The 27,956-nt window shown below is 33.2% G+C and overlaps 2 protein-coding genes across 2 annotated transcripts; one reads left to right on the forward strand and one right to left on the reverse strand.

The window, feature by feature from the left end:
• The first annotated feature begins 12 nt into the window (after positions 1-12).
• LOC148613013 (ataxin-7-like protein 3) lies at positions 13-14,369 on the forward strand. The gene is made up of 12 exons (XM_088594990.1): positions 13-141; positions 2,022-2,137; positions 3,071-3,087; positions 3,631-3,835; positions 5,717-5,805; positions 6,188-6,253; positions 6,721-6,780; positions 7,480-7,505; positions 8,198-8,241; positions 8,896-8,955; positions 10,413-10,537; positions 12,515-14,369. Exons 1-12 carry the CDS (start codon positions 88-90, stop codon positions 12,643-12,645), a joined length of 993 nt encoding a protein of 330 aa, XP_088451116.1. The 5' UTR covers positions 13-87; the 3' UTR covers positions 12,646-14,369.
• A 1,084-nt stretch (positions 14,370-15,453) lies between these two features.
• On the reverse strand, positions 15,454-27,383 carry LOC148613014 (sodium/glucose cotransporter 4-like). The gene is made up of 15 exons (XM_088594991.1): positions 27,117-27,383; positions 26,523-26,594; positions 25,463-25,567; positions 25,100-25,159; positions 24,612-24,716; positions 24,116-24,221; positions 22,194-22,274; positions 21,628-21,833; positions 21,014-21,149; positions 20,162-20,269; positions 19,729-19,879; positions 19,045-19,213; positions 18,032-18,247; positions 17,327-17,453; positions 15,454-15,925 (listed from the first exon to the last, which is right to left on the reverse strand). The coding sequence occupies exons 1-15, from the start codon at positions 27,198-27,200 to the stop codon at positions 15,690-15,692; spliced, it is 1,962 nt and encodes a 653-aa protein (XP_088451117.1). The 5' UTR covers positions 27,201-27,383; the 3' UTR covers positions 15,454-15,689.
• Positions 27,384-27,956: the final 573 nt, after the last annotated feature.

The following is a 27,956-nucleotide window of genomic DNA, read 5'->3' on the forward strand; positions in this document are numbered from 1 at the left end:
CTCGGAAAAAACCGAAAAAATATTATTTCACTTCCGGTGTAAACTTGACTTGCAGGTTGGTGGAAGACTGATAAAAATAAGCTGAACATGGAGGAAGATGACGACAGAGAAGATAATGCAACCCTTCAAGAAATCGATTCTGTATGAACACATGTGCAAACCATTTATAGCATTCAAAATTTAGCTCGGGCACTCAGAGTGTTTTGCTTCGAGTGAAGTTGTATCTTGCCATTTATCTTGGTTCTGGTTCACAATGAAAATAAAAAAAGACACTATTAGTAACATAGTGAAGATTTTATTTATTTTAGGTGCCCATTGTTTAATGTCCTTTACAAGGTAAACATAAATATCCCAAAATATGGCCTAAACTTTAACACATGAAACCGAGACGATCTACATACATAATGTAGTGAACCAAATAAAAGTGATTACACCAAAAAAATTGAAGATAAGGGAAAAATAGACTAAAGCACTAGCAATATGAACTCCCACAAAAAAAAAACTGGGAATGACGTGCTCTGGAAGGGTAAGCGTGTCCTGCTCTGCCAGCTGCACCTGCCATATTGCTAGTGAGTATAATACAGTAATAATCTAGCAACAATAATTCAATTCAGTAACAAGTGTCAAACACTGTTGACATTAGGCTGTAATCAAGTATCATGTTGTAAGCATAGTAGATAAAATATCTAAAATTGACAGAATTAGATAAAGGTAAAGAAAAACCACCATAAAACATATGCTATTATCAATTGTTTTTAATTTGATCTTGAACTTAATACCACAAAGCAATAACTTTAATAAAATTTTCTTGACGATTTCAAAATGACTGAGTGTTTTGACCATGGCATGAACTTATTCCTTGTTGATTTCACCATTAATGGCATGGGACACTCATTGTACCTCAAAATTTAAAGCAAAAAAAGATCATTAATAATACCTTTGTAAATACATTTAATAATGGGAACATTGACTAGTGTGTATTCCTTTCTGCTTCGTCATGATACTTATTTAATATTATGGTCCCCAGTTTTCAGCATTATTTTTTTTATTTTGTTTGTGTGATTCCTTTGTATGCAAGATTTTGAGTCATTTGACACCAGAGAATATTTTCAATATTGACCCTTGTCATGCTGGATTGTTCTGAAAAAACTTCTAGATTTCAGTACTTTGCAAACGTATTCAAATTATTTGCAAATTAGTTGCACAATGGTACTAACGCTGATTGTTATATTATATCAGTGAAAGATGGGTGATCATGGGTGGGGTGGATGGAATGAGAAGGTGGGTGGGCCATCGCGGTAAAATGGGTCTGTCGCTCGAAAATGGTCATTTAAAATTGTCCATTTCTAGCCATGTTTTGCTACGTGTGTGGTTAAACAGGAGTGAAACAGGAACCAAAGCACATTCATCCCATAGCAGTACGCTGTGAAGTCCATTGAAGCCAAATAATGTTTGTTACAGTCACAAGTGGTCACTCGTGTGAAAAAAATAGGGATTTTTTTCTTCAGTTTTGCCTAAAACTGGAATTAGTCAACACACGGGGTTGACATAGGAATTGTGATGAGAGACATCATTGTTATTTAGTTTGCAGACAAAATAAAGCACTTTAGATTAATTCTGGTCTAGTGAGGGGACGAGAAATGAACCCTACTCCCCAAAAAATCTCATTTTTTTTAGCAACGAAACTCCTGACCTCTTTTTTCAGCTCTAAGGTCATAATTTTTTAACAAACTCTGTATCAGATAGCCTCATTTTAATTGAGCTTTCCTAAACTAGATTAACACTGCCAGAACCAATAAAGTGGAAACAGGGCCAACCTCAGATAAGTCTCGGAGCAACACAACAAAGGTTAAAGACATTTATGTAGACTGTATTTGCCCTCATTGGGCAAGAAATCTAAACATATTTGAATACAGTAATTACAGCATTGATGGAAGAAAATAGTCCCTTACAAATTGCAGATTTGAACTAGAATATAAAATTTTGGTAAAAAAAAATAAACGTTTTTTTTATTCTTTCAGGATCTTCTGACTGAAGTGATGAATGAAGTCATAGATGAAGTTACACTTGGGCTTTGTTTTGAAGTGCACAGAGCTTGTAAAAAAGGAACATTGTTTCTTGCTGATACAGATCCCAAGTAAGAGCTATATTTTGGGTTTAGAAAAGTATTGATTGTGTAACAATCTAGATATGTATGTACATGTACATTACAAATTGTGTTGTGACATACAAAAATGAACTGTCATTCTTGGGAAAAAATGTTAAAGCATAGCATCCTCTAGATATGATAAAGCTACATCAAGTTTATGTAAAATTATATCAAAAACTGACCTGACTTTTGCAGGGTTAACTTTTTCAATTCTGCAGAGATTGCAAAAATAAACAAACACCTGTGATTCACTTGATATGGTTCACTCATTTACACAGTTTAAACCACCTTTTGTGTATAGGTAGCTATTTTTCTTCTATTGACCAGCATGTCAATGTGAATAGAGTTTAGCTTTAATACATAGGGAACATCTCAAACATTATCCAGATTTAGATCTTTTCTGCCGTCACTGCAGAATTGTTAAAATTAAAACAGCAAAAGTCAGGTCAGTTTTTGATATAATTTTAAATTAAATGAATGCAACTTTCTCATATCTGGAGGATGCTATGCCTTAAAATTCTTCTATATACACTGGTTTGTCTCCTAGTCAGAAGGGCATTAGTGGTGAAATTGAGGCCATATTTGTCGAAATTTAATGATGAACCGTAACTGCCACAGTTAAAGAAAAAAATTACAAAGAAAGTATTGAAATTCATTGAAATAAGGAGATAATTCATTAATAATGTGCAAAATTTGATTGCTTTATTAGGGAACTTAAGAATCTTTTTCCGAGCCATCCATTGTCACTTTAAATAAAATCTTTTTACTCTTGGACATACATATGATATGAGTATTACATTGGAACAAAAAAATTTATGGAATAAAATTTACCCAGTGCCAGCCATATCAGGATCTGTCTGATTTTTATGTGAACAGCGTCTTAATGTTTTACTTTAGTCAAGGTTATCTTTTTATTTCCAGGTCACAAAGAGAACATGGTATGACTATGATTAAGTAGCTGAAACTGTACAAATTAAACTGTCTTCAGATTCTGTCAGGACGAAGAACAAAAGCTGCATTTTTTTCTTAGTTTGTTTAATGACTATTTTTGAAAGTCTCTTGTTAGATCTCGTACCTTTACAGTTGATATCGTGACATGGATAAAAATGGATTTTGAATTATCTTGGAGTATTCCATTAATTGGCCTTTTTCAAGGATTTTAATAAAGATCGCATGACTGGTCAGTTCATAATGTATTCATGGTAATCCATGAATGCACTTCCAATGCTTGAATATTAGAGTGTTTTTGCTTAAAATTTCCAGAAATGTCAACAATTAAGTCTTTCTATGCCAAATTTTTATATTTTACTGAAAGGTCTTCAATTATCATACTTGGTACATTATGATAGATGTAAATGATTGTAATAATTTCTCAATTGAAGATAATTTACATGAAGTATACTCGTCTCAAGTGCTAAGTTTTCAGTTAAGGAAAGTATCAAATGACTTTGTGTTTTTTTTCTTATTATTTCTTCTTATAGAAATAGTTGATAGGTTTGGTGTAGATGTATTTGGACAACTTCCAACAAAGAAACAGTTTGAATGTGTCTGTCCTAACTGTCAGAGGAACATGGCAGCATCCAGATTTGCTCCACACCTTGAGAAGTGTATGGGAATGGGTAGAAACAGTTCCAGAATAGCCAGTAGAAGACAGGCTGCTCAGCTAGCTAGAGAATCAAGTGATAGGTAGCTATAAAGCCATTTCAAAATAATCACCTATTTGTAGCACCAGCATTTAAAATTCTTATTATCTTTAGCCTGGCCATGGCCCATAGTGTGCCAACATAGGTTGAGTCTGCCAGGTTTAATAGGTTTAAACTCCATCACTTTTCAACAATTAACAAGGTATTATTTTAATTTGGAATTATTTTGGATTTTAGAAAATGACAAAAAAATAATTAGTAAAACTAACCCTTACTAAGGGGGTTAGTCATGCCAGCATGGCTAAGGGGTAAGGTTAGATGGATAACAGATGGTAAGGAAAACTTACTAACTCCCTTAGTTATGATGGCATAACTTACCCTCTTATAAAGGGTTGTTTCATAATTAGTTTTGTTATTTTCTTAAATCGAAAATAATTCCAATTAAGAAATAATTCATTGAGGGGATAGATTTGTACTCATTTTAACATGGGTACTGCATTTATATTTTGTTATTAACACAGAGCGACAAAATCTACCCCGGGAAGAAATTATTTCTTTTGTAATATGACAAATACATTAATTTTTTTGACAAAAATTTCCCTAGTGTAGCCAAATTAACGGGTGTTCCGTATAGAAGTTGGATTAATTATGAAATAAACCACATATCCAAGTAAACCATCTATTGAATAAATATCAGTATCAGTTTTGTATTAGATAACCTCTCAGCCGTTAAATCGGTAAACGTTTTTAAATGAGTGTTTTGTCTCGAAGCGACGGCAAAAGAAAAGAGAGAGACCACATGTGCTAAAGGTGGGGTTGTACCAACATATACTGTTTGACGATTTGAAGACCTCATATCAGAAGTTGAAATAATACCCTGTTAATTGTTGAAATTTATTGAAAATTCAATGAAAAATTTGCTTATTACTTTTAAGATGATGAAATAATGTTGAAAGTGTCAATCAGTTAGTGTTGGACGTGTCGATCAGTTAGTATTGAAAGTGCCATCAGTTAGTGTTGGACGTGTCGATCAGTTAGTATTGAAAGTGCCAATCAGTTAGTGTTGGACATGTCAATCAGTTAATGTTCAATCAGTTAGTGTTGGACGTGTCAATCAGTTAGTGTTGGACGTGTCGATCAGTTAGTATTGAATGTGTCAATCAGTTAGTGTTGGACATGTCAATCAGTTAATGTTCAATCAGTTAGTGTTGGACATGTCGATCAGTTAGTATTGAAAGTGTCAATCAGTTAGTGTTGGACATGTCAATCAGTTAATGTTCAGTCAGTGTATTATTGTTTACATTTATTAAAGTCATCTTGTCTCTTTAAGACAAAATTATACATATAGGATTTGCAACATTGAGAAAGAAAATTTCATTTGTAATGTTTAAAATCAGATCGTTTTTTTTAAATTCTGATCACAAACCTGTAGCAATAAAAGCATTTTTAATAGCAATAATATATTTTTGGAATGACCATTTCAATTCCTAGATTTGAAGGAACCCTATTTTAAATAACTAGCCTAAAGAGTGGCATTTCTACATGAAACCTTAGCCTATAGAGTGGCATTTCTACATGTAAGATTTTAATACAGCCATAAAAATATTCTACTGGAGAAATCTTTTCTATATTATAGTGTTGTTTATAGGTTCAAAGCTGTATAAACATATATATCTTGAAGTCACCAAAAATTTTATCATGTCTGTGTCACTTTAGAATATTTGCTATTTACCTGTCAGTTACACCTGTCTGGACTAAATCCTGAATAAACTAGCATCCTGTCTAAACCAGACTGCTACTGAAGTCTAAGTGCATTTTTAACCTGTGATACCAAACTCTTGTAAAATGATAAATTATGTCTGTCTTAAGGAGCTCAATGCTCATTGTGTATGTTATATTTGTCAACCAACTTTTTGGTTTTCAGACCATCCAGTGCACATGGTAAAAGAGACAGCGATGAGAGTCCTGATGACGATAATGATGTTGACTGGAGTTATCATGTAGATAAGAAAGGTTTGTTAATTCTTCTTATTGACAGCTTGGTTGTTTTTCTCTTGTTCTGATTACTGATAGTTTTTATCTCAGGCTATTGCCTTAATACTGAAAAAGTATTGGCAATTTCCTTTGACAATGTTATGTCAAATCAAATTTGCTGAGTGTCTACCGTATCATATGTGTTATAAAATCTGATTCACCTTCAGTTAAGTCTGAGTTAAATTATTTGTCCAATGATGATGGTAAAATTTGTATTTTGACATGCTTACAAAGATCACCTATTGAATATTTACTAAGACTTATAAAATCTTCCAGTGTCTTTTAAGATTGCACCTCTCTCATCATTAAAGGTATATATTACCATTAATTGTAGTGATTAATTGTATGATATACATTACAGTAAAGAAATTAAAGAAAGACAAGATGACTAATTCTCCTCGAAGGAATAAAAACAGACACAGGAATGGTAAGAAAAATGCATAGAATGATAGGTTAGGAATATTTTCAAAGTTAAGTTTCTTCAGCAGTTACTATATTTAGTACGTGTCAATCTATCATACATTTGTATTTATTGTTATGGCATTTATTAAGTTTTGTACAATACTTGTGTTAACTACTTTATTTTTATGAAACTCAGTTGGTGTTTTCAGAGTTTCAGAATACATTTCTATTTTACAATTATCATGAGTATTGTGGATTAATTTTTACCTTATAATTTATAATTGAATTGTGTCAATGAACATACAATCTGTAGCTGTTCACTTCTGTTTTTTTTTCTGGCCTCTTAAGAACTCTTTCTTTGGTGTGAATGTCTGTTGTTGAGGTAAATACAAAATCTACTTATTCTTCTTTGTACAAGCCTTGAATATATTGTTCATGTTAAGAATTTTTTACTTGTTTTTGTATGCTGTATTTACCTTTTATCCCTTTCAGGTGACAGTTTATTAGAGAGATCTGTAACCCCAGAACCAAACTATGAAATGATGACTATTGGTATGCGTATAAAAGACATGATTTTCACCCATGCACATGACTTTTTAACCATCAGGCGGTGATAAAATTTCTGCCATTTTACATTTTTATCCAGTTTTGTAATGATAATGGCCAATTCTCCTTCAGCTTACTTATTCTTGATTTAAATTATATCTCAACTCTCTATGGTAAAATTAAAGATTTTAACATGCTCACTGATGCTTGAAAATCTTAGTTTTACCATCTTGATTGGAGAAATAATTTAAATCACTCACTACTGAGGGAAAATCTATATTTTTCTTGATTTTGAAGACTTTGACATTTATTGATATCAAACCGGTTGTGTCTCAAAACCTCAGATGGCAGATGATACAGTTTTGATTTAATCAAATATTTTAAGGTTTGCAGTTTTCTAATTCATGAATTTTCTTTTACATATAGGTAAAATAAACTTTGCCAATTTTTTATTTTGATAACCAGTGTTCTTAGATTGAAAATTTTCAAACTCCAAAATGTGTTTCTGATATTTTCAGTGGGTGGAATCAGAAGTAAATATAGTAATGACAATAACTGGTTAAGTCATTTTTGGTTGGATATTCAAATGGCTCAAATTAATGCAGTCAATCACTCAATTACATATAGTTGTGTTTAGTTTTCTTATGCCATTTAAAAATGTATTACATATTTAGATAACTTCAATTTTGTTTTTGATCATTGCAGAGGAAAGAAAGAATCTCCTTACTCATGTAAGTAGAGGTATTTTTAATAATTAAAAACATTAACATGTCTTGAAGAACAAGATTTTAATGCATGTACTTGACTTATGCATACAGCATTGAGTAATCAGATGTTCGAAATAAAACTCAGGTTAAGTCATACAGTGGCACACTCGTTCTGTTATATTTGTTTTAACTACTGTGGACTGTAGAAGAAAAAGTGATGATTTGTAGTAAAGATTGTGTTTTTATAATTGACTTTTGTCTGTTCTATTATTATTACAGCTAGGTGAAATTGATCAGTTCCAATTTCAATACAAATCTAGCTAGGCTAGTGAGTAATTTAAATGGCTCTGTACGTAGAAATCTGCCCTACATTATACCAATGGGTCCTACTAAAGTACCACAGAACACCTATGTGATCTTTTGGACACTGTCTTTTAATTTTGAATAGATGTCAATTATGATGACCTTAACCTTTAAATTTGCCATCCACCATCATAATTGACAGCTATTCAAACTTAAAACACAGTGTCCAAAAGATCACACATTTTCTGTGGTAGTTAAGTAAGAACCCATTGGTATAATGTAGGGCAGATATCTACCTAGAGAGCTATTTAAACTACTCAGTAGCCTAGATAGATTTGTATTGAAATTGGAACTAGTCTATTTCAACTAGCTGTAATCTACATGTATATTGAACTTCTTGTTGTCCTTTACAGACATGTGGTGTTATATCAGAACACACAAGGAAGATGTGTACAAGGTAAATAAGGAATGTTTATGACAATAGTTACATTGAAGTGGTTTCTCTTTTGGTTCTGGTTAAGAACAATCAAGGGAACCAAGATTATAGCAGTTATCAAAAAAATGTAATCCAGGGACAAAGGCCAGATATGGAAAACGGACATGCACATGCAAAGAACATAAAGTAACTAAAATCATACATACAAAGTAACAAAAGCAAATGAGCAACTCAGACTCCACTAAAAACTGGGAGTCATACGCAAAAGCTTTCTTGTTCATAGATGAAAGGTAATGTCAAAATTACTGAACTGATCAAGTTTAGGTAATAGTCAAAAGTAATGTCCACGTAACAAAGGCAATCTTATGGTAAAAACCAGAAAGCTGAAAACCACAGCAAGGTCCCGACTTGGTACAGGCAGTGGGTTCAACCTGGTTTTATACTGTGCTAGACCTCTGCTTCCAATACGATTCATTATTTGCATTAAATTTCAGCACAAATCCTTGTGTCCTAATTTTTTAGCTGGAAATATGTTAGCGATTAAATTTTCTTTTTTTTTTATACAGAACAACAAGAAGTTGTTGATTTAATAAACTATGACATTTAATTCACTGATAGAGGGAATATCTTTACAACATCACATTCACTATTCACTTAATAAAATTAAATTTCCAGGTCGCATAGATGTCCTCAACACACAGATGAACAAAGGATACAAGTTAGGCAGTTTCTTATGTAAGTTTAGCAAAAACTGATATATATGATTCTGATTAGAATGAAAAACCTTCAATTTTATTGGGCCTAGTTTTTCTGGACTTCTTGGTTCCATGAAACCATTAATGCGAATCTCCTACAAAATGAAATTTTTTTCATGCCTCATAAGAAGGTCAGATGAAACCTGTAAAGTCACTCTCCATAAGCCAACACAATGTTGAGTAGTACAAAAAAAGACTAGAATCTAAGTTCCTCTTAGGCAAAAATAAAATAATTGTGCGCTTCTGGTTTTCTGAGCTGACTTCCATTTTCAATGACAACCCTAAACATTTTATTGCTGATTGAAAAAAAAATACAGATTTTTTATGTTCTGGTTACGATTTCTTCTCCATGTTCCGAAACAATAAAGAAAAAATAAAATCTTTTATCTGCCTACCCTTTTGAATTATTATTGGAAATTAAATAGAGGAAACACACAATTTATTTTGCCTTAGATAATTCAAATAAATTAAGATGTAATCTTGGAATGTTTCTTCTTCATATCTTGTAAAATTGAAACCACCATATTTTTTTCTTTTAAAAATAAAACTTGTACATGTATGTTAGGGGCTAATGAGCCAATAACTTCTTGTTTGTATCCACTTCTCCCATTTGTCTTTGAAGTTCCGGTAATAGATTATACAGACTAAAATTTCAATATTGTTATTTCTGAACAGAATACACTAAAACTTCTTCTTGTCATTGACATCTAAATAAGGCCCTGGTATGTGTCATATTTCCCATGATATAAGACCAGGTCAACCTTAATTGAATCTGATGATAAACAATACCGTTACACATGGTAACATGACTTTTAAAGAATATTTAGAATATTTATTTGCGTGGAGATGTAAAGTATTAATCCATGTAAACTTTAAACATTGCCGATGATAGAGGTGATACAAGGTGAAAACAAAATAACATGAACAAACCAGGTTTTTTTTTGTCCAAATATGACACATTTTTACAAAACTAGAGTCCCATGCTGTATATAAATCTTTATTTTTGATAAAACCCAAGATTTATCGACCTCTTAAATTACCCATCTATGTAACTTTTTTCTTGAAAATGCAACAACTTAATGACAAACTAAGACTGGTTATTGGGTCTATGACTGATTTTAAATTAGAAATAAAAGTGAATATTGTGGGTTTTTGACATATGTATTACTTCCATTCTGATAAGAACTGCTGCTTAAATTGATTCCTCTTACATTGGAAGTGTACTGAGAGCAAATTACAGTTACAAAGTTCAGTAAAATTATTTTTGTTATCTTGAAGTGATACAAAGACTTAACCCTCTACTATATTTACAAAGAGAAAAGTGGATATAAATTGGCGTGTCTATTTAAATGTCTGGTTTATTTACTCAGAAATAAGGTATAAAATATGTATGTATACAAGTATCAAAGGGCTATAACTCATCAAAATTAATTACAGATCTGGAGAAGATGATGTTCATATAGATATAGACAGCATTGATGACCCTGAATCTGTCAGAGATGCATTGTGGGAAGAAAATTCTACAGCATCATCTCCAGCAGGATCTACCGTGTCTACAAGTAGTATGTATAGTTACTCTGTAGTAATAAATATGTGCCTTTTTAAATTCAATAGAAATTGGAAGTGAAATATGTACTGATCTTTTACTCTGTTTCCAACTCTTTTTTTATATATTCATGGAAAAATATGGAGACGTTAAGTACATGTATGTTTATTCTCATATTGCATACCTGTGGTCTAGTTAACAAAGCTGAAAATGGTGGAAGAGAACATTGCCTATCTTTTGAGCAGAGCAGAATTAGTCAAACCCTTAGTAAAAGACTAGTCAGTTAGTTGACAAAAGCAAAGTGAAGGTTTTATAGATCAGTAGAAAAGTAAACAACCATTTACTGTACAAAAAGCATCTTTTAACATGGTGTACATGTGGCTTGTATTGAACTTTGTCTAACTTGAGAGACTTAATCAGTCAATGATCTGTACTGAATAACTGTACATTTAACACAATGTTCTTTCAATTAAAACTGATAGAGAAAGTATAGGAAATTTTGCCAGTTGACTAATTTTAAAATTTGCATGACTGAATGAAAATGAAAGTTTATTGAGCATGTGTTAATCAAAACAGTAGAATAAAATCAAGTGATTAAAAAAGAATTATACATATTTATTCAAAATGTACACTGTCAAAGGAAAACTAGTCATTTTTTGCTATAGAAAAAGGATCAGATGAAACGCAACAAATGTACCATTGTATGACCTTAATATAAGTAATTAACACTTACTAATGTTATTGTCATTGTATTGGACCTAGTGCTGTGTTAGAAAACTGTAAAATCAAATCTCAGCTAAAAATAATACTTCAGGAACACAAAATATGTATAACTACAAAACTAAAGGGTTATTGCATGGATATTGGTGAATATTCATGCAATAATCCTATGTTATTATGCAGTCACCCAGTAATGCAGAAATATAATGAGGATATTTCACTATCCTGTATTCAATTTCCTGCTACGGATTTTTATCAAATTTTCAGTTTTTTTTTCAATTCAACACATTGTTATGTAATTCTTATTTCACCATTCCCAGCTGTAGCTAAGGTTTTTAAGATAATACTTAGAAACCCTCCTCTAAAATGTTTTTAATATACTGTATAAACATTACTTTTTGTAGTGTTAAAAATTTTTGTTTCTAAGCTCACCATGTGAGCTATTGCCATCCGTTGTTGTTGCCGTCACAATTGTCCATCGTCGTTAACAGTTTTTCAAAACTCTTCTCCTCTGACACCACTTGACCAATTGGAACCAAGCCATGGTGGAGTTACTGCCCTTTTTCGACGTTTTTTTGCTATTTTGAATGTTATTTCTTTCAAAAATCTTCCCCTCTAACATCACTTGACCAATTGGAACCAAACTTTGTGTGAATGTTCCTTGGGGTATTCTGCATAGAACTGTTGTGGGGATTTTTGATCTGTTGAAAAACATGGCCACCGTTACTAAAAATAGAACATAGGGGTCAGACAGGAGTTTTTCGCATATATCTCCAAAACCATTATGTTTAGCCAAATTCTGACGGAGTGAAAGTGTTCAGCATGATGAGATCTATCTATGGTCAAATTTTCATTTTAATCTGTGAAGCCATGTTGGAGTTATTGCCCTTTTTCGACATTTTTTTTGCTATTTTGAATGCCTTTTTGTTTTACAGTTTTCAGCCAATATCTTGAAAACTATAATAGATAGAAACTTTCAATCGCTGAAATGATCCTTAAGATATATTTACTAAAGTCTTGTTGAGTCAAAATTGTTGAAGAACTCCTTGTTAAATTTTTTGCTCTTGAAAGACAAACTTTAACAAGGTGAGCGATTCAGGCTCCTGGGAGCCTCTAGTTTACAAGAAGTTGAGTTTTTTAAGGTTTTTAAATCTGAGTGATAATTCTTATCCACAAAATTTCACCCACATTGAAAATTTCTTCTTTTACAGTAATTGTTGTTTTAGAGAAGGTGTTTTGTTATATTAAATACATGAATATATTTTTGTTTTAGGTTTAGTTAGTAGAAAGAGACCTGTTCAAAAATCAAAGTCCAAAGTTAAAAAGAAGAAAAGTAAACTTTTAGAGCCATCACATAACAACAATGATTTGTTAGCTAATAGTAATCTATATGAGTTTGATTAATCATGTGGGTATTTATAAATCAATTTAGTTCATGAATATTCATATCACCTCATTATGAATATTTAGTAGCCATCGTAATACTGATTATTCATGAGTTATCTAATTATGAATAATTCATAACCTTTCTGTTGTCTACTGTAATCTCTATTGTATGTTAACATTCTTAAAGTGTAAATTATCTCTTCTTTTGAAAAAATCTTAATTAATGTTCAATATTTGGGGATTAGAGTTTATCTTACATATATAAAAATATGTTTTGAATGACCAGTCAGATGAATAATGGTTATTTTTTTTATTCCTTCAAGAAGTTAAAATATTGTCATGAAACTTTCTGTGAATGTATTTAATTTTAATGCATTTGGATATTATGTTAGGAATATCTTCATATGTGTCTCGTCATGGATTAATGAAGGGGGACATATGGCTCTTCTTCTTCATTTTATTTGCTAATTCCAGTTACTTTTAATTGAACCATTTTAGTAAGCGATATCTTTCCTGCTGCCTGCTGAATTTTTTTCAGTAGGAAAATGTGCAATTGCTCTTATTTTGTTAAATAATGAAGCACTACAAAAAATGAAGTCATTGATAGATATGGTCTGCAACTCTGTAAGGTTTTTCTTGATAGAAGAAAGTTTGGTTTTTGTCACAAAATCTGTGACTATTCTGGATAATAAACACAAATAGATACAACACTTTTATTTCATAAAAGACTTTAAAATGTGTTGTGGTGGCCCGAGTTTTCTTTGCTTTTATACAACTGTTCAAATAAATCATAACATTTAATTTGATTTTAATGACATTCATATGTGGTCATGTGCCAAAGAATTTGTTCAGTATACCCATATATGGTAGTGTTCCTGTCCTTATGTCTTCATTATATCCAATACATGTGTATGTTAGTTTACCTGTCCATATGTCCTAGTGTACCTGACCCTAATTTCCATCATACATATGTCCTAGTGTACTTGTCCCTAATTCCCATCATACCCACTTATGGAAGTGTACATGACCCTAATATCCATCATATCCACATATGGTAGTTTACCTGATCCTAATTTCCATCATACCCACATATGGTAGTGTACCTGTCCTAAATTTCCATCATACCCACATATGGTAGTGTACCTGTCCCTAATTTCCATCATACACATGAAAGTGTACCTGACCATATCTCCATCATATCCACATATGGTAGTGTACCTGTCCCTAATTCCATCATACCCACCTATGGTAGTGTTCCTGTCCATATCTCCGTCATACCCACATATGGTAGAGTACCTGTTTCTAATTTTCATCATACCCACATATGGTAGTGTACCTGCCCCTAATTTCCATCATACCCACATATGGTAGTGTACCTGACCATATCTCCATCATACCCACATATGGTAGTGTATGTGCCCCTAGTTTCTCATGCCCATATATGGTAATATACCTGACCATATTTCTATCTTAACCATATATGGTAGTGAATGTGTCCATATTTTAATCATATCCATATTTGGTAGTGTACCCAACATGTGACATTGTATTAGATTGTATTATTTGCTTGTAGTGCCAAAGTCTTTCAGTTTATTGTACAACCTTATTTATGATTATCAGAATGCTCCTGTATTTATGATTGATTGTGTATTAAGAGTTGTTGTGAGAGGGAGTATTACTTAATATGTTATTGTTTGTTAGAATATTTTAAAATACGTCAATAAAATTTGAAGTATATTTAATTATTTTAGTTAAAAAATGTTATTGAGGTTAAATGGAAGTGAGTTTTTAAAAACATCAATCGTTGGAGGATGTTTATTCAGTTGTATCCGGAAATGTATCCAGATGTTTTTCAAATCTTGAAATCCAACTTTTTTACTAATAGCAAAAAAAGATTTTCCATCATCTTCACAAGTTAATCTCACATTGTAGTCATTAAACTTTTAACTGTAGTACCACTGTTATTTAGATCAGACCTGGTAATTGTTCCATTCAGTCACTGCATGTAGAATATACAACAGTTTAGTTGACTTCTTATTCCAATGACCTATCTGATTAGCCAACCTCATTTCAGCTTTCAAGACTGTAGAATCATTGTATAAAGATAAAATCCCGAGGATCCTGAAACATCGTTCTAGCAGACTTTGCACATGGCCTTGAGCAGGTCCTGGTCCTGAAAATAGCCCTTGTATTAACACCAACTATACAAGGGACCAAATAGTAACAGCCCCTTCCAACCCAGTCAACTTCGTTCCTCCCAACTGGCATCAATATTTATTAATAAAGGTCATAAACGGAACTTGTCCCAGGAAGATCCTTAGATATTGACTTGGGTCCTAAAAAAATCACTTGAACAGACGGTAGAACACAGTGGTGGCTGAATGTAACAAGCAGAAGGTTTGTTTTGAGTAAGGGGATAACCACCCCATTTTTTTTTTTTGGGGGGGGGGTGGATAGGATCAAATTTAAATAAAAAGGAAGGAAATGATGTATGGTTAAAGTAAAATCTAGGATGAGCAATTGGGTAAATTCAGGACAGGCTTGAGTAAATATTAAAAAAAAAAGTTGTACTGAAAAAAAAAATCAAGGCCACAAAATTTGATCCTAGCCTCCCCCTAGAAATCAATTGGTTGTTCAATAAGACAGTTGTGAAATTACTCGATTCTGATAAGATTTTAACCGAAAGATCTATTACATTCTTATGGTATAAATTAAACATGTCTTACTAAACATTTCTTGGCGGCAGTCGGTGGATCGTTGTCATTGGTGGGATACTGGTGTGAAGAGCTATCATGACCAGATATGATGTCTGACATCAAGACAACAGAAAATTGACACATTTTTATTTCATTGTGTTTACATCGTCAGGCAATCCTTTGATACATAGTTACGTTGGTCGATGCCATTAATATAAATAAATAAATCCATGCAAATTGTACGATTCGTCAAGTGATAATATATCATCTCATGATGATAACTTGCATATATGTACTCAGAACAGGAAAATCAAATACACGATGCTGCCTATTTACATTTTTAAAAAATATTATAATACAACAAAACTATCTATAGAAGCCATACAAAAATGCAACAATTACAAGTCCAACACAAGCATTTATGTTTAGGGCTTGTTTCCACTTCGGTCGTTCTGTTAAAAACTCTCGGGTTTTGTTTTCATCTAAATGGGGATTTTCTCCAGTATCACTGTCGGGTATTCCACAGATTAAGTCCATTACAATATGATGACAGCGTTTGCCATCCGTAGACTGCTCGTCAGGGGCTTCCTGAATATCTAATCCTGCAAAGTAATCGATAATGAATCAGATTATAGTAGATGTGTAGATTACATCAAATTATGAAAAGAACCTTTGTGAACACATTCACAATACCCCTCACATTTGTACTCTTCGCAAAACCATTCCCTGTACACAAATAAAGGTGGTCCCTTTACCAACTTTTGTGAAAATCAATCCCGTCCCAGATGTTTTTTTTCTACTAACCATTCACCAAAGTTTGAAACAAAATGGAGACACTATCAAAAACAATAAGAAGTGACGGACGGACAGACGGATTAAAACATTAAACTCCAGCAACTTTGTTGCGTAGGGTATACTTATAGTTGAGCCTAGCCGTTTTGTCAACATATTAATTTGAGAACTATAAGTTTTGGAGTATTTGACGAGCAGCACGTTGGGTGCCTTCAAACTGCTCACGCTTCAGAGCATCTGATGTATTCATAGCGGGATTCGTTTGTTCGTTTTTCAGTAAATGAACAGGTTGAAATAGCATTCAACGTACCTGAGGACTGATTATGCTATTGTATTACAGGAAGATGTATCGATACAAAAGGTCCAAAACAGGAGAAGTACTTCAAATTAACAAGAACAGAAGCATCAAAATGACAATTGAGGAAGAATGATTCGTACAACAAAAAAAGAGGTGATAAGCACACACTGAAAAAATTAATGAACAACACGTATCCCACGAACAACGAAACGGTGCTTCAAAGTGGAAAGCACACGCTGCAAAACGAACAACATGAATTCCACTATAAAAAAAACTCCATGCTCTGTAAGCTGTTCAACCTTCTTGCAAGCCATCTCCGGTGAGGCTCCTTAGGGGTCAAGTGTGACAAAAAAGGATATAATTGACAGACAGAGGTTCTTCGTTATATTAAAATCAAACACTTCATATAGGTCAATTAAGCCATAATAAGATCTGTAAGGTAGGATTAGATAGGTCACATAGTAAGCGGAAATCCTAAGTATATCAATAGAACCTATACATTGGCCGATACGTTATTAAATACAGGTATTTGTGCTCTTGTGTCCGTGTGTACATTATTCTTTTATGCTGTGTATGACTGTTTTGTTTAGTACATCCTGGACAAGTGTAGCGTCGAAATGGTTCTAATATAAATGGAAATTCAAATTTTGAATTAATGTTCTAGTAACATTCGTTCTAATGAAGAATAACCCTATGCCAATAATTCCGTCCATATTTTATGTATATAAACATGTACTTACTCCGTGAAGCAAAAGCAAGAATGTCTAATGTAATTTCAATGAGTCTAAGACCATCTAATTGATATTGTTCCGAAAACATTCAAAGCTTGAACCATAGAAAACATCGTGGAGTTTCTTTTGAATTTTAAGCAAGAGTTGAGGGCTGAATAATGTCATACTATTCGATAATTTACCGTTTTGAGGGGATGTTTCTTGTTCATTCTTATTAGAGTCTGTTGTACCGGTAACTTCAGGATCTTCAGTTTCAGAAACTATTTTTGGATGAGGTTTTATTCTGGTCCACCAAGTAACACCTTTAAGCTTTAATATATAAAAAGAACATACTTAAAAGTCAGGGATGTTTGAAAGAAAACGATCTCATTTGTATATGAGGTATATATTGAACACATTTGTCAATGTAAGATCTGATATCATAGATACAAAATTTAACCACTGCTAGACGTATCTCTGACTTTCTTCTCAGACATAGATTGAATCAACTGGGGGTCACCTTATAAAATTGTAAATCTTAGAAAGTTTTTTTTCTTTGTTTAATTGCTCCTTTTAACAAAACTCTGGGGTCGTGAAACAATAAATAATTTATACAATTTATACAAAGTCGCGTACTAAATAGAGACGGATTCTGGATTTCAGGCTAGGGGGGGGGGGCTAACATAAACATGCAAACATTTTTGCGGGTATAATTTGCGGAAAACTAAAGAATTAATGCAACAAAAAATGTCATTTCTAAGGAGTGCACGTCCGACACGCCTTTACTTGTATTCACGTCTGCACTACTACATGCAGAAAGATATTATCATATAAAATCATTTTGACTGAATCAATCGAGTTACGAAAGAAATAATCTATGAAATGTTCAAACTTCAGATTATAAGTACCTCTTCGTCTGTCTGTGGTGATGTCACTAAACTTATTATCACCATGGCGATAGAGGTGATGACAACATTCAGTGTTCCAAAGTAGGTATAATGGACGTTCAGTAAGATGGGGGGTCTTGTCTCCGGGTCACCACAGTCAGGCGCTGGATAGGCAAAATCTAACGCCATTCTAATGATACCAATGGTATGCCCTATTGCTATTCCGTAGAAGGCTCCCTGTAATGTGAGCATGCGTATTAGCAGTTATGTTCTTCTTTTCGTAGGAATCAGGCAAAGTTGTTGGTATTATATGCCTAATTAAAAACTTTGTTTTTTTATTGTTGAAGTGCAGTTCACGTATCCAAAAACACACTTGTTAACAAATGTGTGGCGAAGTTAAGATAGATGGGAAGGAACATAAAGTATTGTTTTTGCCTCTTTATATTTAGAGCAAAATACAAAATACAAAATGACCTTCCTGGTCCAAGATCAGCACTGTAGGAATTGTTTATGAGGTGCATTACACTGATCTCAGCAATAAACATTCCGCAGAATCTTTTGGTCCTTACTCTTGTTCCGGCCTGATTCTTACACGGTATACCCCTCTAAAGCCTTTAATAATCATGAAGAACATTTAGTGACTTTATAAAACTTTAGAATTGCCATTTCAAGTATTAGTTTATAATCTCAGGAAAAACTTTATCTGCAATTCAAATCTAACTCATGCTCTATAAATTAAAGAACTATTTTGGAAAAAATTTCTAACCTAGTCATAACTGATTTTACTCAAACAAACTAGATACTCAAATTATCAATAAATCATATAAAATATCACTTTATGCTTTTCACGTCTTTTTCCGAAAACTGCAAGTTTACAGCAAACGTAATGAGGCAGTTGCAGCTGATAGCAAAACGAAATGCATGGCACAACAATATGACAATTAAGCCAAACGTTACCTTATGTCTGTCTTAATTACACACACAACGTGGTAACCGATATTTCACTCATAGTTAACTGTATACATAAAACTCACATATTCATTTATGCGTTTCCAAAACACTCCCAACACAAATAAAGCCCCGATTGGAGTTCCTAGATAGCCCTGTACTGCTTGTATGTAATTGAAGAGTTGTCCCCCTTGTGATGAACGAACCAATGGTATCCAAGCTATACTTATACCACAGAGTATTACAATAAAGATCCTGAAAAGAGTACATGAAAATGATATTCACAAGGCGCATAAACTGCTATAAAAAGTTCACTGTAAAATTCTACTAAATATTATTTACATTTTAAAAAATGATACCATTCTAATTCTAGAACTTAACCATAATGTTCAACAGAAGATTTGAATTGGTTTGGTATACAGTTTCCACTTTCATATATTAAGCAAGATAATGGTTTTATTTCTGGAAGTAGTTTTGACATATCACATTGGCTGTATTGACTAAAAATTGACAAGAACAGATTTTTGTCTTAGTGTTCCATAGTCGGATATTGCATAGGTTTTTCTTAAACCATAACATTTCTCAAAAGGATGTTTTTTACTTATTCAAGCATGATTATTACAGGTTCTTATTTAAGATTTTGGATAAAGTTATAACAAATATACCGATTATAAGTATGGGCTAGGTGTGTGGTAATGACCTCGACCAAGGAGCACTTGAATAATTCCGACCTTTAACCTACAGAAGTACTGGTTAAACCTTTTGCATACCTTCCAACAATAAGAAGTTCTCGCTCATGCGCATTTGGTCGTATCCTTCTCCATAAATCCATTGTAAATACTGTACTAGAACTGTTGAATATTGAAGTCAGGGAACTCATGATGGCTGACAACATGACAGCCATCATCAAACCTCGAAGTCCTATACAGAGAAATGACAAACCGATTTTAATATAGTTCAACTTGAAATTTATACTCGCCATTTTGAATTTTGAAGACGCATTTTTGCGATTAACAAATAAAGTTTATGTAAAAAATATTTGTTTAAAAAAGTAAGATATGGTCATGTATGATATGAATCTACACGACTTTTTACAACGATAAAGACATCTGTATTTAATATCATGCAAACGCATGTGACTTTTCCGCTATAAGTACTGTATGTTCTGTATTATTTCCAAAACATCATTGACAGTATACGTACCATATGGCATGAGTTCCAGAACAAGCTTTGGGTAAGCTATATTAGAACAGCCCACTGGGTTATCACATATCCTTTTACATTCCATTGGATCAACACATGCAACATCATCTGGAATAAAATGGTGGACAGTTTAGCTTTGATGTTATTCTTTCTTTCAGTAGCTACTACGAGTATTTCAAATGTTCCATTACATGTACATGTATGTTTATTACGCAGTAGAGAAAATAATAGAACTACGTAAACACCACACAAATGTTGCCACAAAAAACATTTACTGGGTTTAGATTTAGGATATACTCTGATGATACGCTGTTCCATTGATATTTTGCTTGTCACCTCATCCGTTCTTATTGCAGCAATTATGCAACACGCATAATTGTTTGTGCTTGCACTGGAAACGCAAACTGCTTAAATACCTACCTTGATAAAGAAATGATTACCTATCTGAATAAATGGCTCTAATTAGCCTTATTTGGGAATGATTACTATGTGGATAAAGGGTTCTACTTGTTATGCCCGGGAATGATTACCGTCCTTGATAAAGGTCTCTACTTGTTATACCCGGGAATGATTACCTTCCTTGATAAAGAGCTCTACCTGTCATATTCGGGAATGATTACCTTCCTTGATAAAGGGCGCTACTTATATCTGGGGATGATTACCTACTTGGATAAAGGACTTTTCATATCATTTCTGGAAATGATTACCTACCTGGGTAAAGGGCTCTACTTATTATGTCTCGGATTTATTACCTACATATACCTCGGTTAAGGGCTATACTGGTCATACCTTGGAATGATTATCTACCTGGGTAAAGGGTTCTACTGATCATCCCCGGGAATGATAACCTACCTGGATAAAGGGCTCTGCTTATCATGCCAGGAAATATCATAATGAATAGAGGTAATATTTTCAGGTATCCAGCAACGATAGAACCACCTTTAGCATGTTCTAGAGATTTGGCTGCGAGAGCTCTTTGAACAATCACCTGTAAGATAAGTACCGTAGTTCAATTGCTTTAAAACTCAATTATTTATACAGTATAGAACTAAGACCATCACTACTGAACTTGGACATCTCTTTTGACTGTAGGTTACGGATTTACAGATACATTTGACTGGTCCAACTTTTTTGTACCATTATATGGTTAACTGTTTCTAACTTATCCCAAGTGTCAATGTAATATTTTCGCGGTTGGTGTTTTTAGCGCATTATTACATGAATATATAAGCAGTTGGAAAAAAATGAAACATTGCATATTACTAGGTTCCTTTTCTCTGTGCTTTCTCTATCAACCTCATAAATAGCAAAACATATACATATATATCTCTAAACAAATACTTTTTTACAAAAAGTTTCACAGAAGAATTCTGGGCAATCCTTTGATTACGAATTATAATGTTAACACAGAACGTGAGTTCAAATCAACCATAAAAAACATTGAATCTGGAAATATTAACTTATACCTGATCACAACACCAATACCAAAGGCAACCTATTGAGGATTGTAGAATTAATCCAGGCCAAGGGTTATCTCCCGTTATAGCGTCACGGAAAATATGGAAAGAATCATCTCTAGGAAAACCACAAGTACTGTTAGGACTTCTTATCGTAGGAACTGCATCCAAATATAAACTCTGTAACTGTGAATATCCTCCAATCTTGTTAAAACCTAAAGATGCAAATCAAATAAACTTTTGTGTAACTTTCTGTTTGGTTTTTGTTTTTTGTTTTCGCATTTTTTATTTCTTGTTTTCTTTTGCCAAAAGATGCAATTCTGTAATGTATTAATATAACAAAGCAATTTTCAATCACGAAAAAGCTAACTTTGTAAAGAACAAAGAGTATTGTCTAAAACGGAGAATGCTGTTTAACTGATTGTAGACCTGACAGTGGAGCACGATATGGACTTGACAAATTACGCATCAGTACTATCCAAGACTCTTGAACTGTAATTATATAAACTGGCGCTCCAAGAATTTAGTTAACAATTATCACGTGACAATTATCACGCGTACGTCAATTAACTTACCAATTCCAACTAAGGCAAAAGCTCCGATCGTCATGACAACGGTCTGGAAAGTGTCGGTGTAAATAACAGCCCTCAATCCTCCTAGAAATTAAAAACCCACGTTAACAGAACTGTTATAGGAAAACAACACTGAACTGTATGCTCTTTTCACTGATAAAATGTACAGGATATTTATAAATCATTTGCTTTTGTTACTTTGTATGTATGATTTTAGTTACTCTATGTTCTTTGTTGTGTATGTCTGTTTTCCATGTTTGGTCTTTGTCCCTGGATTACATTCTTTTGATTACCGCTAAAACCTTGGTTCCCTTGATTACTCTTATAAGACAAAGCTATGAACAACTTAAACAAACCAAAACAATAAGTACCATAGAACAAATAAGTGAGTGAGTACTCCTATGGTCTTACATGTATAGTTATGTGCTTCAAATGCATTACTCTTGTTAATTAAAACATTTAAGAAGCGAGTTGAAACAAGCGAGAAACCTTACAAGCACTAAGTTTAAACAAAATGAAAACCGAAATAAAGTTTGAATACGGCAAATGTAAAAATGTAACAAAGCACAAGAAAGACAAAACATTTTCTTGGTAAAAATTGCCAAACAAACTAAACTTGGAAGAAATACGTTAATGCAATATGGATGTCCCTTAAATCTGTTGATGTGACATAATATCCGGAAATATACAGAAGCGTCAACAATGGAACATCAAGCTAAATGTCAAATTCAATCTTGCATGCTGGAGATCCATATCAAATTTGAAAGCTTTCTCATCAAGTTCTAAATTGCCCTAGATCGTTGAAAAGGGTACCCCAGGCATCCTAAATGCTGGGGTCATCAGCTCATAATACGGAGAATCTGGCTGCGAACCATAGTTGTGCATCGTGTTTTGAAAAATGCCACGTTCTTTGTGGAGTCCGAGTTGCTTATTTACTTTTGTTACTTGTTTACTTGTGTGTATTGTGTTGATTATTTTGTGTTTTGTTGTGTTTGTCTTTTTTCAGTGTCTGGTCTTCCTCACTGGATTACATTCTTTTGATTTCCTCTATAATTTTGGTTCCCTTGATTACTCTTCTATACAAAGAAAAAATTAGAAACCATAAAAAAACAACAAAGATACACAGCAAACACCTTGATGCTAAACCGAGCAAGGAAGCCCACCTGGCAACTTTTCATTTTACATTTTATTTGTACAGCTGAAAGGCTTTTTTTTTTATTTTAACACACATTTTCAAATATACGTAGAATTATTGTGCGTATTGAATAAAAAAATCACAAGGTTTTTTTCCGATTATATAGAATTAAACCCAATTTCAGTCAAAACATTTTTTGTTGTTAATGATAGCATATTTACGTTTTACTTTCGATTCCAAGATTGGGAAAATGAAATACTGACTCTATTCATTTTTATTACATCCTCACTCTGCAAAGCAGGGAGATATAGTGAACACGCTATCCGTCCTTTCGCCCGTTCACAGAACTTCTAATCCGCAATTCATCTGCAACCGCTGAATGGAATATGATGAAACGTTCACAAATTCTTTATTACATGCTGCCAAACAGGAAGGAAAATCTAACCGAGCCGAAGATTACACACGGTATAACGTATAGATTAAACTGTTCTCCAAGTTTCAAACCGTTTCCACTAAGTGCGGCGGAGGTTTTTTTAGACGAAAATTTACAAAACCCTAAAGTGAAACAAAAGAAAAATGGTAAGGCAAAATCTTAAACAAGATACAACCAAACAAGCTGAAGCTGCAGGATCGATTTCAAATCGTTCTCATGAAAGACTTTTGCGACGAAAATTTATGGAATAGGTATACATACGTATGGACAACTGTAAATCGTTTGACTAAAGGCGGAAGAATAAAAATAAACAAGTTCACCCTACCAAACTGTAAGACAACTAATCGCAATTTATACCTAATATTGTATAGATTCCAGTTATAATCAGCAGCCCTACAATGGACAGGTACATATCCCATCCTAAAGCAAGCTGTATAAACAGGGCACCTGCATATATACTAACCTACAATAATAGATAGTTAATTTTCTTTTAGAACGAAAAGAGGGCAGTCATCGCAAAGAAATTATACCTACATTAAATAACAAAGAAAGTGTGGATTTAGAGATACAAAGAACGCTAAGATTTCGCAGATACCGGTAATAGATTTTATCTTTCTTTCTAATTTTGTGTTCTGAGATGAGTGCTGATGGTTATGCAGATAACGCATTAGAAAAGATAGCATCTCTTTGAGAGTTGTCAATGTAAGCCGTTGTAAATGTAAATAATACGTTCATTTATGGCAAGGGATATAAACATTTATGATACCTATTATACTATTTTTGATAGTCATTGTCAGAATAAAACTCGTCTTGTGATAACGAAAAAAAAAACAAGACTATAAGTCGATCTTACCGCCAACTTCGTTATAATGTACAGTATGAGGGCAAGGATACTCAGATAAACTCGGAGTCGTTTCCCGCCAAACCTTTTCTCAATGTACTCTGGTAGTGTATAAACCTAGAAAAAAAAATATAGGTTAACCAATTAAGCGACTAACCCACTTTCAGGTAGAATGCTTCATTGTCTGATAGTTTGGGATTAAGTAATTAAGAATCGATACGAATAATTCATCAAATTTTCATGCTGTTAACTGAACAAGCATCAAAAAGGGATAATTTGTACTCAAAGAACATGTCCATTGTATAGCATAGCTTATCGTTGTCTCCTGCTTCTTAAATTACCCTAATTACTTACAAAACTGTGCTTTGAATCTGTAAAATACAGACGTATTGTGGCTTTACTGTTGCAATGAAAATCATTCAGTTTTCACTGCTTTGATTTTCTCGATACCCTCGATGAATCACGTGACCTGATATGGAGATAAGCACGTGTATACCTACCCCTGCTGACACATACACCGGTAGAAACAGCCATCCCAGTAATAGCACCAAAGGCATAGACTGAAAAAAATAATACAATTAATAAATGTTTTAGTTGTTCGACTGTTTCTGAGAAACTTTTAAAATCATAAACGATTGAAAAGCTGTTACTGAATTAAACGGAACATGCATAATCAATGAAAAAAGATATTCATTCGCAGTGCGAAATATTATTCCGTGGGTTGTGTGAGATACTTGTTTTTACATGTTCTACACTGCCTTGCATATATTTTCAATGATATTACTAAAACTCTATATGAGCACAGTGTGAAGGTATAACGTTTAGAACAGTTAACAGTCAGAACAAACAAAACTAGTATTCACCGCCCATTCATATGAGATCATGGCTATTCCGGCTGCTGCTCCTGTTCCTGCTAAACCAACAAAATGTTCGCTCCCAATATTGCTAGAAAACAGTGAGGCTCCAACCTGAAAAAATGAATATTAGCAGGACGTATTATTTGAAATGATATCAGATGGGTTTGTAGTTGCTACAATTTGGATATTCCTACATATATACACCATTAGAATTTTGAAATGATGGGTATTCATCACAATAACCGAATTGATGAAATATTGGCAATAGTCAGAAGGAAAGTCCTTATAACTAATGCCAACATCAGGGAGAAGTTGGAAATCATCGCAATGGTCCTGACTTGGTTCATGCATTTCCAATTTGAAAGGTGGGGTAAACCAGGTTTTATAGCGGGATAAACCTCCCATAACGGTTCATGGTATATTTCAACACAAACGATAGCATTCAACTGCCAACGGCAAAAAAGTACAGAAGATATAAACCGTAAATAAGTGAAAATAATATTAAAGAAACACAACTAAATACAATTGGAATTTCATTCCTCCATAACCAAGTCAGAAAATAGAATGCCAGACGTCCTCTAGCATGGCTGGGGTACACTAAGGACAGAAGACAGCATGACTTATTGTGATATCAACAACAATAACAAAATAAAGATGCCAGTGTAATTTGAAATACATTAAAGACTAACATTTCGCTCAAAAAACGTGTTTTTGCTATAGTTACGTTTATTAGTTTTAGGAATTATTTTGGTGTCGCCAGTTTTTGTTATAAGGACGTTGCATTCCCTTTTCTGTCATATTTTTTCATTATGCTTTTATGTGTAACGTTCGATCGATGCTTTTACTTTTAATATATTCAAAGAATAATATGGTTTTGTACAATTTTGTTGAGGGGCCAATAACCACGGAAGCATACAAGGGACAAACAATTTTTTTTAAAGTCGAACTGCTACTTTTAAAAATGTCGACATTTCAATTTTGAACTCAAAATTTTCTGTTTATGAAAGTTGAAATTTCGAGTTTATTGAATTATATTTTATTTTGAATATAAATAATGAGTACTTACTGGAAACCATGTCATACTTCGTCCTGCCAGGAAATAATTGTTAACATTGCCCCTATTACCACGAAATACAGACTGAAAAATAAAATCAGTTAAATGAAACTGCAAAGTTCTTGTGTGAGATAACTTTCCATTGTAAATGGGAGATGAGAGATGCGGATTTTGGAGAGAATATGAGATTGGTTAAAAAGTAGTCATTTATTACAAAAGTATATTTTAATAAATTAGAATAATTAAATGTTGAGAATTTAAAAATATATAATTTCAGTTGATAGCGTACAGAAATAATAATGGAAATTGCAAAGGAGATTGTATGGGGAATAAGGATTATGTAATGCAAGGGGAACCGGAGTGTGATGTTAAATGGTGCAAGTTCGGGGTTAATATCATTCAACAGTTCTATTTGTAAAACAGCAAATTGGGATATAGCGATATATTGTATTTAGAATTCAGGAAAACAAGTCTTTCTTTATCGACATATAATCTGAAATATTTAGATACAGGATGTTGGTTTAAACCTATTCATAGTTAAGTACCCATTGCTTAAATCAGACATTCATAAATTAAAAAAAATTTGTGAAAACTGTTATTACTCACCCATAGTCCCACACAAAGCACCAGGATGAAATAAACGACAACAACAGTAATATCCGACCAATGGTCTAGTCCTTTCGTTGCCATCCTTCTCTATTCTATAACTGTCACTTAAAAGTATTTCTCCTACTTTGACGATTACTTTCCCTCTATATAAAGTCCCACGAAATAGAAGCAGTTTTTCTCTGCCCCGAGTGGTTACGAACTCTTATTCCGATGCAGTAGCGGGCAGTATTATCAACTGACAAAATACACTGATATTTCATCTACATGGGCAGCCTAGAGGTTTATAACAACCCGAACTATACAACGCATCAGTACACGTTATCTGTTAGTAAAATAAACACTAGCGAACAAATAATCTTTGCAGATCGTAGAAACGGCTTTAAATGATAATCTCTCAGATAAAATTGAAAAGTGGGTAACTGAAGTAGCATGCTTCCTGATATCTGTAAACTTGATTAGGTTTCTTGGATCAGAACAAGACTATTATTTCTGAAAAGGATGTTGCTTTAATCGAACGGCACCACTTTGCTCGTTTGCTTTGCCCGATGTCGGTGCCCTGTTTAGTGTTGTTGCATATATGTTTCTCGTATGTTTTTGAATAGAAGACTCCAATAGTTTATCTTCCCGTCAATCTCGTTAAAGTCGAAAGGTCTGTATTGTTTATCTTGTTGTAAACACATTCAATCAGTTGGGAATCTGCATTTTCTAAAAATAAATTCCTGAAAAACTTCAAATTCACTATCTTTTATGAGATAATTTGATCAATTTCAGATGATAGAAACGCCTCAGAAGTACTTAATGTTCCTCAGGTGTGAACTGAAATAAATTTTGTTTAAA

Source organism: Perna viridis, chromosome 7 (assembly GCF_037379345.1).
Source record: "Perna viridis isolate PV_CMFRI_1.1 ecotype Kerala chromosome 7, ASM3737934v1, whole genome shotgun sequence".
In the NCBI taxonomy this organism is placed as follows: domain Eukaryota; kingdom Metazoa; phylum Mollusca; class Bivalvia; order Mytilida; family Mytilidae; genus Perna; species Perna viridis.

What these genes read in the sequence shown, in the direction of transcription:
- LOC148613013 (XM_088594990.1), top strand. Translation starts at nt 88, where the DNA reads ATGGAGGAAGATGACGACAGAGAAGATAATGCAACCCTTCAAGAAATC. An exon ending in TAAAAACAGACACAGGAATG is followed by an intron (nt 6,254 to 6,720) that starts GTAAGAAAAATG and finishes TATCCCTTTCAG; the next exon opens with GTGACAGTTTATTAGAGAGA. An exon ending in CAAGTTAGGCAGTTTCTTAT is followed by an intron (nt 8,956 to 10,412) that starts GTAAGTTTAGCA and finishes AATTAATTACAG; the next exon opens with ATCTGGAGAAGATGATGTTC.
- LOC148613014 (XM_088594991.1), bottom strand. Translation starts at nt 27,200, where the DNA reads ATGGCAACGAAAGGACTAGACCATTGGTCGGATATTACTGTTGTTGTC. An exon ending in GAAGTATGACATGGTTTCCA is followed by an intron (nt 25,568 to 26,522) that starts GTAAGTACTCAT and finishes TCATTTTTTCAG; the next exon opens with GTTGGAGCCTCACTGTTTTC. An exon ending in GGAAACGCATAAATGAATAT is followed by an intron (nt 18,248 to 19,044) that starts GTGAGTTTTATG and finishes CTCACATTACAG; the next exon opens with GGAGCCTTCTACGGAATAGC.